The sequence below is a fragment of the Monomorium pharaonis genome, chromosome 8, assembly GCF_013373865.1.
Source record: "Monomorium pharaonis isolate MP-MQ-018 chromosome 8, ASM1337386v2, whole genome shotgun sequence".
In the NCBI taxonomy this organism is placed as follows: Eukaryota; Metazoa; Arthropoda; class Insecta; order Hymenoptera; family Formicidae; genus Monomorium; species Monomorium pharaonis.
Genome location: NC_050474.1, coordinates 15,872,291 through 15,886,714, shown reverse-complemented (window position 1 = coordinate 15,886,714; position 14,424 = coordinate 15,872,291). Strand labels below are relative to the sequence as shown.

The following is a 14,424-nucleotide window of genomic DNA, read 5'->3' as shown; positions in this document are numbered from 1 at the left end:
CATCAAACCAAATGTTTTATTTACACTCATATCTCTACTCTCTTTTAGGCAGAATTTGTTACCACTTCTCGCGATTTCTTAACGTCAGTCAGAAATGACCACAGGCGACGTTTCACAACGTTAGCGTTTTACAACATTTGATAACAAAACGTTGGTTTACGTTGGGAATTACGTATTAAAGTCGCCCGAAAAGTGTAGTGCAGTGTATAACGTCAGGCGAACGTTAAATACCTTAACGTCGGATAATAGAACTTAAATAAAGAATATTTTAAGTAAACCTTAAACCTCAAACCCTTACATCTCGAATTATTAACCCCCAAACTTGTTAAATTAGCTCCTTGACGTCACCTAAACGTCACTCATGCTCCGAATCCCGAGAAAAATCGAAACACCATCTTTGAACCCGTTAAGATCACAATTTAAAATTTTAGAGAAATAAAGTTGAGATGGCAAAAAAAATTTTAAGTCGCGTTAAAAAAAAGTGTCCAATCTGAAAATGGGGTGGCTCACTTGACATGGAATGCTCCATATACACTGGCGCAAAAAAAACGGCACAAAAAATTTAACCGACTTTTAGGCAATCTTCAAAGTGATGCAACTTTGCGAAAAATCATCCAAATTACATGTACTTTTTTTTAAATTAAAGGGCAAAAATTCTACTTTGAGAATTCCTAAGCGAAAGTTTGATTTATCAAGTGCAAACCTTTTGAATCGCATGAAAACCAAAGATGTTTTTTTTTAATTAAAAAAGGTAAAAGTTTATCATTTTTCACAAGTTTTTCATTAAAATCTGGCTAATATTAATTCAGATTTTTAAAGTTCATTCTTTTCTAAGCAATTAAAAAAAATACATGTTGATACGATGTTTTTTGTTGATTGCACACGAGTTTAAAATTTGCACTGCATTTTAGGGTATTTTAGCGAATAAATACGGTGTTTTTTTAATATCGTGAATTTTGAGTATCAACATAATATTGCACATTTATTTTATTCGTGTTTAACTCATACCGCCGTCATCAAAGTGACCCGATGTGCACCACGTGGAGAATGACGGTCGGATTTTGTACATCATGTGGTTCTGAAATTCATCGGTGGAAATTTGTACTTACTGATCTGAATATAACGGATAGCTGACGCACCAATTTCACTGAAGTCAACAGGTATTACTCGATGAAGATCCAAATCAAACGCAAGAGGAGCTTGCAGAATTATTGGGAGTGACTCAACAAGCAGTTTCCATACGATTAAAATCCATGAAAATGATTCAAAAGCAAGGCAATTGGGTGCCTTACAAACACTGAAAGCGAGAGACGTTGAAAGGTGATTTTTCACTTGCGAGTAGCTGATTCAAAGACAACAAAGAAAGGGTTTTTTACATCGTATTGTGACTAAGGATGAGAAATGGATATTCTACGACAACCCCAAGAAGAAAAAATACTACGCTATGCCCGGTCAATCGTTGCCATCGACCTCAACATCAACACCAAAGCCGAATATCATAGTTCGAAGGTCATGCTGTGTATCTGGTGGGACCAAAAGGGTATTGTATACTACGAGCTACTACAACCTGGCGATTCCATTACGGGCGATCGGTATAGGCTACAATTGATTCGTTCGTGCATTACGAGAAAAACGGCCAGAATACAAGCAAAGACATAACAAAGTTATTCTTCTGCATGATAACGCTCGGCCTCATGTCGCAAGTCGTAAAAAAATATTTGGAAACGCTCAAGTGAGATATTTTACCGCACCCGCCGTATTCTTCGGACATTGCTCCTTCTGATTACTGGTTGTTCCGATAAATGCAGCACGATTTGGCAAGTCACCGGTTATTTCTTTCGCAGAAATCGAAAATTGGTTCCTAACTTGGATCGCTTCAAAAGACAAGACATTTTTTTGAGATGGAATTCGAAAATTGCCTGAGAGGTGGAAAAAAGTAGTAGCCAGCGATAAACAATACTTTGATTAATTTGTTCATTCATTTTGTTCTAATCAATAAATGCATTTTTGACCACAAAAAAACTGACCAAACTAATTTGTACTATATAAAGAAAAAAGATAAGCTAGAGGAAAAAAAAAATGAGTATTTTGTAAAGAAAGAAGAGACAATGAGGCATCTTGTAGGAGAATGTAAAATTACAAATGGTTGAAAAACTAAAAAATAATGTAAAAAAAAAATTAATAAGGGTATGGAATAGTGTTTTAAATAATAATATACTAATAGGTTAATGCTAATAAAAATATTAATAGAAATGTAATATAAAATAATACAAAGTAATGTAATAAAATTGGTATCAAATGTAGAAATTTAGGAGCAGGCATATATGTATAAAAATAAAAGAATAAATGTGTAGCTATTATTTTTGTGAATCCAAGTCCCGTTTTTTTACTTTTTTGCTAAAAATAATAAATAAATATTACCATAAACTATCACTAGCCAAATAAAATAATGAGTCATAACAGCGAAAAAACAAATAAATCATTGATTAAAAAGTCACTTAATTAATCCCAAATTTATTATGTAACTAATTTTAGAACCTATTTTCTGTTGCAACATTCCGTATCACAAGATTATATAGAAACATTTCTGTTGTAACATTTTATATAATCTTTTGCAAATTCCTTTTAGATTTATTGTAAGTAGAACATATAAAATGTTAAAACCTTTTTGAAAACATTTTACAACAATCGACCCTGTATGGGTAATAGACCCTGTTTGATACTGTAAATATATACAAGTACATGTACACAAGTACTTGATATATTTACCTATATTATTCTATTTATATTTATATATATTTTAACGTACCTTTACGATCGGAATCATCGTCAGAATCATCTTCGCTTACAGAATCTGGTGCGTTCTCCGAATCATCTATTTCTCCATCATCCACTGGTTTAGTGTTACCACTGTAACTGTATTGTTCTTTTAAGGCTCGTAATGTTTCCATTTCTTTTTCGACATCTCTCTTAGCGTCGATTAACACAGACGCGGAATCGGAATGAAATGAACTATCCCCATATGGATTCGCTGCATTAACCTAATAAACATTTCATCAATATTGGTCACACATAAAAGCAATATTAAATATAAGTATCAAATTAAAATTATTACATTCCATTTGACAATTACTATTTCAAATTAATAATTGATAAAACTCCATTAAATATTCAATTAACCTATTAAGTCCAAGCAAACAGTTTTCTGTGACTTTTTTCAGTGGTATTTTATACTATAATCTAATCCTAAAAAAATTTTTAACTATTAATAAACAACTTTTTTTATGTAACATTTCCTGAACTTGCAATATCTGTCGTCAAGATTTCTCAAAAATGCAATCTGGATAATTTATGTTAATTTATTTGCAAAAAAGGTTATTTTTCACTGAAATTTTTTAAAATTAATATTTACACATTAAATGGAAATATTTCTGAGAAGTAAAACTTGCGTGCATGAACCATGAATTTTTTAATGCACGTCTGAGTATATTTTAATTCAAAATGGCAACATTCAATATAGCGGCTAGAAGAGAGAAAATCTATGAAATCTTCAATTTCACCGTATGTAAATATTCTTTCAATCACTTATCATCCAAATTGGCTTTTAGAGGTTTTTGAGTAGTTGATTGCGATTGATATCATAAACATTTTCGATATTGAATCTGCCAGCTTAAATTTGACATGTCTGATAACAAAATCGCAACCAGCAACCCAAAATAAACCCCTAAAAACTAATTTGAATGATAAAGTGATTTAAATAAAATATTTACATACAAAGAAATTATAAATTTCATAGATTTTCCTTCTTCTAGCCGCTATATTGGATGTCGCCATCTTGAATTAAAATTTATTCACATGTACATTTGAAAATTCATGGTCCATGGACGCAAGATTTTCACTTCTCAGAGATATTTCCATCCGTTTTTTATGTGTAAATATTAATTAAAAAAAAATTTTAGTAAAAAAATAAGCTTCTTCGCAAATAAATTAACATAAATTACTCAGATCACATTTTTGAAAAATTCTGACGACGGATATTGAAAGTTCAAGAAATTTTACATAAAAAGAAATTGGTTTGAAAGTTTTTAAGAATTATATTTATAATATAAAACACCACTAAAAAGTCACAGAAAACTGTTCGCTTGGACTTAATGGGTTAATAAAAATAAGATTATAGAGGATTTATTGGAAACCAGCGTTGTAAGTAATGCACAACAATTTTATAACGAAAAATACTTTACTCAATAATAATGTAGATTCAAATTCTTCATAAAAATAACCTTTCATTAAAAATATTTCAAATAAATATTAAGAGACAGTGTCTCTCAAATAAACGCGCACCACATAAAACTATACATGGGCTGATGACTTGCATCAAAAAAAATTAAATCTCAATAATGATTAAACCAATCAAATACTGAGTAGACTTAAATGATACCTTAAGGGGATCCAGGAGTGCCTTTGAAATTTGATCGAGGTCGATAAGGTAGAGTCATTCGTGCACATCATTAATGAGATTTTATATGTATTTCTTGTATAGATTTAGAAATCCTTTTCCAGAATTAAAGTACACATATTAATATTAATCTATAAATTGGATTTTATATTGAAAACGAAAAAAATTTTTCTCATATTGTTCTACTTATCGACTTTTTACGTGTACATAACCCAAATTTTCGTTTTTTCATTTTCCAATTTGCGGAATGCGAATCTTTTTTTCTAGGATTCTAATCTTATTTCTAATTGCACGATATTATTTCTGAGAGTTTTTTCTAGGGGGCGACGTGATTATTTTATACATATAAACTATAGATTTTTTGTATGAAGCAAATATTGTCGTTAGGTGACTAATAAATAACAATTTTTTTTTATTTATCAGAACAAATCGTACGTCGCCCCCTTCATTTTTGTGCGTACTTTAATCCTGTAAAAGGATTTTGCATTCTGTTACTCCAATTCGAAAATCCAAGTTCCCAAAAAAATGTCGGTAACTCTGTCACTCCCGGATCCTCTTAAGGGGATGCTGGACTGCCTCTCAAACTTGATCGAGGTCGATAATGTAGAGTCATTCGTGTACATCATTAATGAGATTTCGTATATATTTTTTTTATAGATTAAAAAATTCTTTTCCAGAATTAAAGTACATATATTAATATTAATCTGTGAATTAAACTAGTGCTCTGTTTCTATCCTCGGACCGCCTCGGATCGATTCTTCACTCACACATATATACGAAATTTTCTCTGAGGCTTTTTTCTTACACCAAAGCTTCTAGCTCATTTCTGCAAGCATTTTATTATTCTTTCATGTAAAAAGATTAGTGCGTACTAGTTATTTGTACGTACAGAGTCTTTAAAACTTATGTGTTACAGATGAAAGATACGAGGCGACTGCACAAAAATATAATTTTCTAACTTTTTTTGTTTTTTACATAATATTATAGGTAGGCACTATTTGTTATTGTCTATACTTTAATTCTGGAGAAGGATTTTTAATTTTACGAAATCAGTAAAAAAATAGGCCTAATTAAAAATAATAATGTTCAATCGGTAAAACAGACGACTCCAACATCCTCTTAAGTTCAAATTATATAATAAAAATTTTTTCCCTCCGTGTTTTACAAATAGAATTATCCCGTTTGTCCAAAATATAAATTTTTTAATTTAAAAAAACATCACTGAGAAAATTCTCCCTTTTAATTTACACGCCAAAGGCGTTCTCTTACATATTGCACCCTATTGCGCTTGTCCATATCAATCTTCAATTGACTTTTTAAAAATTATAAAATTTTAATGTAAACTTATATAATGCTTTTAAAATTAATTCAATTTAATTTATCAATAAGTTTTTTTTTATAAATCGCCTAACGGTCTACATCGAATTTTAGTGATGGGTATAATTTTTTTTTATTAAATTTAATTTTCTTAGCTTTATTTTAGGCGATTTATAAAAAAAAACTCATTAATATATTTAATATATTATGGTCAAAATAACTAATATTGTCAAAAGTACTAATATTGTCTATTTAATTTAATTTTAACATAACTTTTTGCAAGTTAATATTTTGTTTAGATAAATTTTAACGTTAATTTTGTGAATTTAATTAAAACCATCTAAAATCCATGAAAATCCACATACATGTGAATAACCATCTGGATTTCTGTCTCATCTTTTCAACGGGAGTTTGTATCCCAACCAGTTCGGATTACGCTATTTTTAACACAATATAATAATTAAAGTTCTCTCAATCAATGTATCAAAATATTTGTATTGTTTTTTAAAAATTAAAAAAAAATTTTTGTCTTTTGAAAAGAACAATAACTTTATGTAAACATAGAGGAGAACAGAGGATCATAAACACCGATTAAGAGGTAATTTTGACATTTTTTGAGATATCAAAAAACGGCCAAGATCATTCAAAAGAAAATTGTTTGTACCCGTTTGTACCTCCGTTAAAATCATTTGTACCTCAAAGAAACCAGAAGTACATACTTTTCAAAATTTGTTCAAGAGGTAATTTTGACATTTTTTGAAATATCAAAAAACGGCCAAGATCATTCGAAAGAGAATCGTTTGTACCCGTTTGTACCTTCGTTAAAACCGTTTGTACCTCAAAGGGACCGGAAGTACAGGCCTTGTCGATACGGAATTTCGGGTGTTTTTTAAGATACCGCGAAATAAACGTTATAATAATTTGTATTATTCGTATAAATTAAATGTAGACGCATGCTCTGTATATAGATACAAGTATGCAAAAAGTGCGCGAAATTCAAATGTGGATGTATTTAATGAGAATCTCGAGCATCTCGTTTTGCGTGGAATATCGCAAACCTATGTGGTGCAGAGAATGCTTTGCATGCACACACACCACACACACGCACACATGCGTACACGCGCGAGCATACGCACACGCACGCACACACGCACGCGCACACACACACACACACACGCGCACACACACACACACACACACACACACACGGGGGGGGGGTGCAAGAGAAGCCTGGTGTGTGTGTGTGTGTGTGTGTGTGTGTGTGTGTGTGTGTGTGTGTGTGTGTGTGTGTGTGTGTGTGTGTGTGTGTGTGTGTGTGTGTGTGTGTGTGTGTGTGTGTGTGTGTGTGTGTGTGTGTGTGTGTGTGTGTGTGTGTGTGTGTGTGTGTGTGTGTGTGTGTGTGTGTGTGTGTGTGTGTGTGTGTGTGTGCATGCGAAGCATTCTCTGCACCACATAGGTTTGCGACTTTCCACGCAAAACGAAATGCTCGAGATTCTCATTAAATACATACACATTTGAATTTCGCGCACTTTTTGCATACTTGTACCTATATACAAAGCATCTACATTTAATTTATACAAATAATATAGATTATTATAACGTTCATTTCGCGGTATCTTAAAAAACAGCCGAAATTCCGTATCGACAAGGCCTGTACTTCCGGTCCCTTTAAGGTACAAACGGTTTTAACGAAGGTACAAACGGGTACAAACGATTCTCTTTCGAATGGCCTTGGCCGTTTTTCGATATCTCAAAAAATGTCAAAATTATCTCTTGAACAAATTTTGAAAAACCTGTACTTTCGGTTTCTTTGAGATACAAACGATTTTAACGGAGGTACAAACGGGTACAAACAATTCTCTTTTGAATAGCGTTGGCTGCTTCGCGATATCTTAAGTGATAGCCGAGTTCCGTATTAATGTTGCGTCAAAACTTGAAAAGGACTGTACTTCCGTCCCCCTTGAGGTACAAACGGTTTTAACGAACGTACAAACGGGTATAAACAATTCTCTTTCGAATGACATTAATATAATTAAAATATCTTAATGTTGGGTGCTGTCCATTTTTAATTAACCTGCATTTTTTTTCTTTTAAGATACAAACGAAATGAAGTGCGGTACGAACAGGTACAAACGAAGTACAAACAAACTGTATTGTCGGATTTTTATTTATTTATTTGGGTGCTAAGTTCACATCGGTGTCATAAACTACCATTTTGTATTATTTATATAATTCAGTAAATATTTATGTAATAATCCTTGTTAGAATAAATTTATTACTCATATAGTTTTACCAGTCATTATAAGCAGAAGTTATTTACATATACAAAATAAATATAATTATAAATAGTTTATTCAAGATGGCAAAAACATTGTAGTTAACAAACCTGTAAAGAGATCGGAGACATTATTAACAAATATTCTCAAAATTATTTTCATTTCTAAAAAATTTATAAAAGATTAGCGTTCTTTTTGGTGGATTTTGGATATTCCCAGATAGCAAATCGTGAAGAAACAGCAGTTCCACGTTTACTCCATAAGTGGAGAACAACATGATTGATCAATTTTTAATCAAATATGACCTTAAGAAAAGTAAAACACACTAATTCTTAGTTATTGATCATTAAATAAAATCTAAAATCTAAGTTATCAATAATCAATTATTGATCCTATAAGCGGACATATCTCAAACAATTATTGCTTTAAAACGCAAAGTCACTTTTCTCTCAAATATTGTACTCGTAAATGGCCATTTCTAGATCATTTTTAAATCTTTATTTAAAAGCTGTTTCTCCACACAAGTGTCGACATAAATCATGTAAATGGAAAGCATCCCTTGAAACGCATTCAATTCAAGTGTCTCCACGTGACAAGAAATAACAGCAAGAAAAAATGTATGTTCGTGTAAAAAGAATAGTACATATAAAATTACATTATTATTTGTAGTGTGAAAAAAATTCAAATAAACGTCTTATTAATAAATTTTATAAAAAGCGTATAATTACTTTTTTGCAAGACACCTTAAAAATTTAATTATGCAAGCATATATATATATATATATATATATATATATACACTCAATCGAAAAAAAGGTACACTTAAAATTTATCAAAAAATCACTGAACTTCCAATGACGATAACTACGCGAGTAATAAAGATAGAAAGGTTTCTAAAAAAAGAAATTAAAGCTTCAAATGTCTACTTTAAGAATCGACTTATTAAAATTTTGCGTGATAATTTTTTTCAAAATGGCGTATGACAAAGCGAGAGCATACGAAATTGAGAAATATTGGTCCGAGTTTGCGACGATCCATGGCGTGAGGCAAGTATCGCAACTTAATTGGATAAAAAGCATGCGATAGAACAGAGTCTCCCCTTCAAAATGCTTTTTTATTCGTCTAGATACAATGATTTTTCGCTGAGATACGCGCATTTAAACTAAAAAACTGTCTGAGAGAAGGAGAAAGATGGCGGAGAGAGAAGGATGGTTGAGTGAGTGCTCGTGGCTATGTAGAGGTAAAATAGTGGAAAGGAGATAAAGAAGGAAGTGAGATTGTATGAAGGAGGAAGAGGAGGAGGAAGAATAACTGGGGCATTGGAGGGAAGTACGAGACGGAAGGTGGAGAGGCAGGAGAGATGAAGAAAGAAATTGGAGCAGGCGATAGTGAACAGACAGAGAGTTGGTAGAAGAGAGCAAGGCGCAGGAACGGAAGGAAACAGAGAGGCGGTGGTGAAGTAAGAAAAGAGATAGAGAGTGGAGACTGAGAAAAGAGTGTATAGAGAACTGGACAGATGGCGCGGCGGACGGAAAGAGTGACGGATGCGAGATATCGATATATGAGGGGAAAGGCTGTGATTGGCGGAAGGATCGAGAGAGGAAGATGATTGGTAAAATTGGTGATGTAGGAAGACGGCAGAGAGAATCAAAGGAAAGAAGAAAGAGAAAAGAGGTAGAGTGGAGAGGATGGCGGTAGCGGGTTTGGGAATGTATGCATTCGCAAGCACGTGGTCTGTCAGGAAGAGAGAGAGGAAAGATAGTAAGAAGGAAGGTGGAATAGTGGAACGAGATCTCGATAGATCGATAGGATGAGGAGGAAGGAGATTGGCGGAGAGAACGAGAATGGAAAGATGGAGAGAAGAATCAAACATCGAGAAGGAGTAGTGAGAAATGAAACACGAGGTGATAAGAAAAGAAGTGGTAGTGAAGAAGAAAGCGAAAAGCGAGAAGCGGAAACAAAAAGGAAAAAGATAGAGGAAAGAAGGTGGAAGATAAAAAGATGGAAAGCGGGAAATTAAAAGAAATAAGAGAGGAATTGAGAGGAATAAGAGAAGGTATAATGAACTTGGTGGGGTTATAGAGGAAGTGGATAGAGAAAGAGAAAGGACCGGGAAAAGGTGGACAGAAGAGAGAGCGGAAGGAAAGCAGAAAGAAGGAGAGGACAGAGGAACAAGAAGAGCAGGGATCAACAGGTGAGAAAAATGAAAAAGAAGAAGTCAAAAGGAGAGGGAGCGGAGACAGGCAGCGGGACAGCAAGAAGAGGAGGGAAGAAGAGAGAAGGAAAGAGGTGAAGAGCAAGGAAAAGAAGCCAGAGGGAGGAGATGGGGTGAAAGACGGAGGAGAGGAATACAAGGAAAGGAGAGGCGAGAAGAATGAGGTGACGGAAGCAATGATAGAGGAGTGGTGGAAAGAAGTGGAGACGGAGGAGGAGAGGGTGTGAAAGAAAGAGACAGAAAGAGAGGAGAGGAGAGAGGAGGAGGAAAGAGGGTTGACGGAGAGGTGGCAGAAGGACGTAGTTAAGGAAAGGGGGAAAGTGAATGGAGAGAGGTACAGAGAAAGAAGAATGGACAGAGAGTGACAAAAAAGGGGTGGAGCAAGACAGAAGGGAGAGAGGAGCCGGAGGAATAAAAGAGAAAGGAGGAATGGGAAAAGAAAACGGACAGGAGGAAGGAGATGGAGGAGAAGACGAGGAGCAGACTGGAAGAGAGAGAGAGAACCACGCAGAAGGAAAGAAAGAGGACAGGAGGGGAAGAAGAGGACAGGAAGAGAAGGGAGAAGAATGTAGTGTGGAGAGGGGTGGAGAGAGAGGACGAAAAGGAGAAGAGGTCTTTTGTTGAGGGTATTGTGGAGCGGGTGTTTGGAAGGAGGGTAACAGTGGACAGAGTGAAGGAAAAGAAGGGAGAGGGGGGAAGATGGATATTAATAACGGAGATAGTAAGAGAGGCGGATAAAGAAAAGATTCTGGCAAGGAGAGGGGAGGTGAAGAGGACATGAAGAGTGGGAGTGGACGAGAACCTGACGATGGAAGAGAGAAGGATGAGGTAGAGGATCGTGGAAGCGGCGAGAAGGGAAAGGGCGAAGGGAAAAAAGGTGATAGTATCGAATAGAGGACTGTGGGTGGAGGAGAAGAAATGGAGTTAGGATGGAGAGGGGGGGTAGATGGAAGGAGGAGGGAAGGGACTAAGAGACGAGGAAGTAAGAAGGGGGCTGCTGTACACGATTGATAAAATATGTTTTATTTGTAACAGGTGGCGGATCGACAGAGAAGAGAGAAGGAGGAAAGGACGAGAGGAGGATAGATTAGTAGCGAGGTTACGGGAGGGAGGTTAAGAATGTAAGGTCGCATGTGGCCAGGCCGCGTAGTAGGGAATAGTGAGGAAGGAGAAGGCGAGAGGTGGAGGAGAAGAGATACTGGAGAAAGCCCAGAAGGACGAGAGAGAGGAAGGAGGAGTAATGCAAAGGAGGAAGAAGAGAGAGAGAGAGCAAGAAGAGAGGAGAAGAGATAGTACAGAGAGGGTTTTTTGTGACGGATAAAGTGACATGTATGGTACATAATGTAAATAAGTAAGAAATTATGACAAGAATAAAATGTATTTATAAGAGGAGACTGCAAACCCTGAGGGAACGCAGTAATAAAATTCATTCAACTAAAAAACTGTCTTTTTATTCAAATGCGCATATCTCAGCGAGAAATCATCGTACCGAGACAATTAAAAAAGCATTTTAAAGGAGAGGCTCTGTACTATCGCATGCTTTTTATCCCATTAAGTTGCGACACTTGCCTCTTGCCATGGACCGTCGCAAACTCAGACCAATATTTTTCAATTTCGCATGTTTCTGCTTCACCATCCGTTATTTTAAAAAAACGTATCACACATAACTGTGATATATAATTCTTTAAAGTGGCAATCCAAATCTTAAAAATGCTTCTTGGAAAACCCTACTAGCTGCATTAGGTGCTGAGATATTCAATTTTGCATTTTTAACAATGCCCAATTTTAACTGTTGCAAGAATAAAAATTCCGGGTTTTGCTAACAACTATAGTATTTGAAAGCTCAAAACCATCCTCGGATTGTGAGCGTTTGACGTACATATGCATATGTGTTGCGTAGCTGACAAACCACGGAATTTTTACTACTCCAGACTCACATTAACACAAGCAAATCTGAGTAGTTACGTGAACGAAGCTTCCCCATTAGGGAATTTTGATATTCGATTTTACCACGTAGAAAAAGTTCATTGAGCTTTATCAGCTTCACATCCCGATAGCACACATAAAAATTTAGTAAATTCCGATAGCACATGTCCTGATATCGCACAGTAAAAAATGCATATTAGTTCGATAGCGCACAAAGTAAAAAGCGCATTATCTCGACAGCGCACATCCCAATGACACACATAAAGATTTAATAAATTCCCGATAGCGCACATCTCTATAGCGCGAGTGAGTCCCAAATGCGCACAGATTAAAATCGACACAGCAAGCTGAATAAAACGGACACAGTAACAAACGGACTGTCAATCAGATAAAAATAAATTTGTGCAAAATTTTCAATGAAATTTTATAAGTATGTAGTGTTTACTAAATGTAGTCAAATGTATACAAAGGAAAGTCGCAAATCCATGTGGTACATAACAAAGTGTGGCCACACACACACACACACACACACACACACCGCGCGCGCGGCGGGTGCAAAGGGTCTTCGCTTCCCCTCACGCACCCACCTCGTCGGTAGGGGTGCCCTGGAAAGTCGCAAACCCATGTGGTAAGTTTGTTTGTTACTTTGTCCGTTTCGCACTGTGTCCGTTTGTTACTGTATCCGTTTTACTCAGCCTGTTGTGTCTATTTTGATCTGTGCACTATCGGGATGTGCGCTATCGGGGTTGTGCGCTATCGAAACGTGCGCTAGCGGAATGTGTGCTATCGGGATGTGCGTTGTCGGGAATTTACTAAATCTTTATGTGCGTTATCAAGATAAGGCGCTTTTTACTTTGTGCGCTATCGGGATGTGCGCTATCGAAACGTGCGCTAGCGGAATGTGTGCTATCGGGATGTGCGTTGTCGGGAATTTACTAAATCTTTATGTGCGTTATCGGGATAATGCGCTTTTTACTTTGTGCGCTATCGGGCTAATATGCTTTTTTTAATGTGCGATATCGGGACGTGTGCTATGGAGATGTGCGCTATTAGAAATTTACTAAATTTTCATGTGTCCTATCGGGATGTGCGCTATCGCACCGTGCACTAACGGGACCATCCCAACATTGGGTAACGCTAATGCCGACGGTAAAACCTTTTAATAAGAAATAGTCAGATGAAAATCGCCTATTTTTATTAGATATGACAGTTCCTGGAGCTGATACAGCTCAATAAACTTTTTCTACGTGATAAAATCAAATATCAAAATTCCCTAATGAGGAAGCTTCGTTCACATAACTACTCAGATTTGCTTGTGTTAATGTGGAGTCTGAAGTAGTAAAATTCCGTGATTCGTCACCTACGCAACACATATGCATATGTACGTCAAACGCTCACAATCCGAGGATGGTTTCAAGCTTTTAAATACCATAGTTGTTAGCGAAACCCGGGATTTTTATTCTTGCAATAGTTAAAATTGGACATTGTTAAAAATTCAAAATTGAATATCTCAGCACCTAATGCAGCTAGCTGGGTTTTCCAAGAAGCATTTTCAAGATTCGGATTGTCACTTAAAAAAATTTTATATCACAGTTATTTGTAATACGTTTTTTTTTAATGGCGGATAGTAAAACAAAAACACGCGAAATTGAAAAATATTGGTCTGAGTTTGCGACGATCCATGGCAAAAGGCAAGTATCGCAACTTAATTGGATAAAAAGCATGCGATAGAACAAAGTCTCCCCTTCAAAATGCTTTTTTACTCGTCTCGATACGATGATTTTTCGCTGAGATACGCGCATTTGAATAAAAAAGCAGTTTTTTAGTTTAAATGCGCGTATCTCAGCGAAAAATCATCGTATCGAGACGAGTAAAAAAGCATTTTGAAGGGAAGACTCTGTTCTATCGCATGCTTTTTATCCAATTAAGTTGCGATACTTGCCTCACGCCATGGATCGTCACAAACTCGGATCAATATTTCTCTATTTCGCATGCTCTCGCTTTGTCATACGCCATTTAAAAAAAAATTATCACGCAAAATTTTAATAAGTCGATTCTTAAAGTAGACATTTGAAGCTTTAATTTCTTTTTTTAGAAACCTTTCTATCCTTATTACTCGCGTAGTTATCGTCATTGGAAGTAATTTTTTGATAAATTTTAGGTGTACCGCTTTTTTTCGATTGAGTGTATATATATATATATATATATATATATATATATATATATAATGTTTCT

General features: G+C 35.3%; 1 protein-coding gene across 7 annotated transcripts in view; it reads right to left on the bottom strand.

Moving 5' to 3' along the window:
* Positions 1–14,424, bottom strand: part of LOC105836993 (kinesin-like protein KIF21A) — a 242,645-nt gene that overhangs the window by 181,255 nt on the left and 46,966 nt on the right. For 5 of the 7 annotated variants that reach the window (XM_036291117.1, XM_036291118.1, XM_036291119.1 and 2 more), the window contains exons 7-8: positions 2,810–3,041; positions 1,752–1,874 (exon numbers count right to left, since the gene is read on the bottom strand). In XM_036291117.1, the coding sequence (XP_036147010.1) occupies positions 1,752–1,874; positions 2,810–3,041 (355 nt within the window). The remainder of the gene's footprint in view (positions 1–1,751; positions 1,875–2,809; positions 3,042–14,424) is intronic. The other 2 variants (XM_036291123.1, XM_036291122.1) reach the window with 1 other exon arrangement.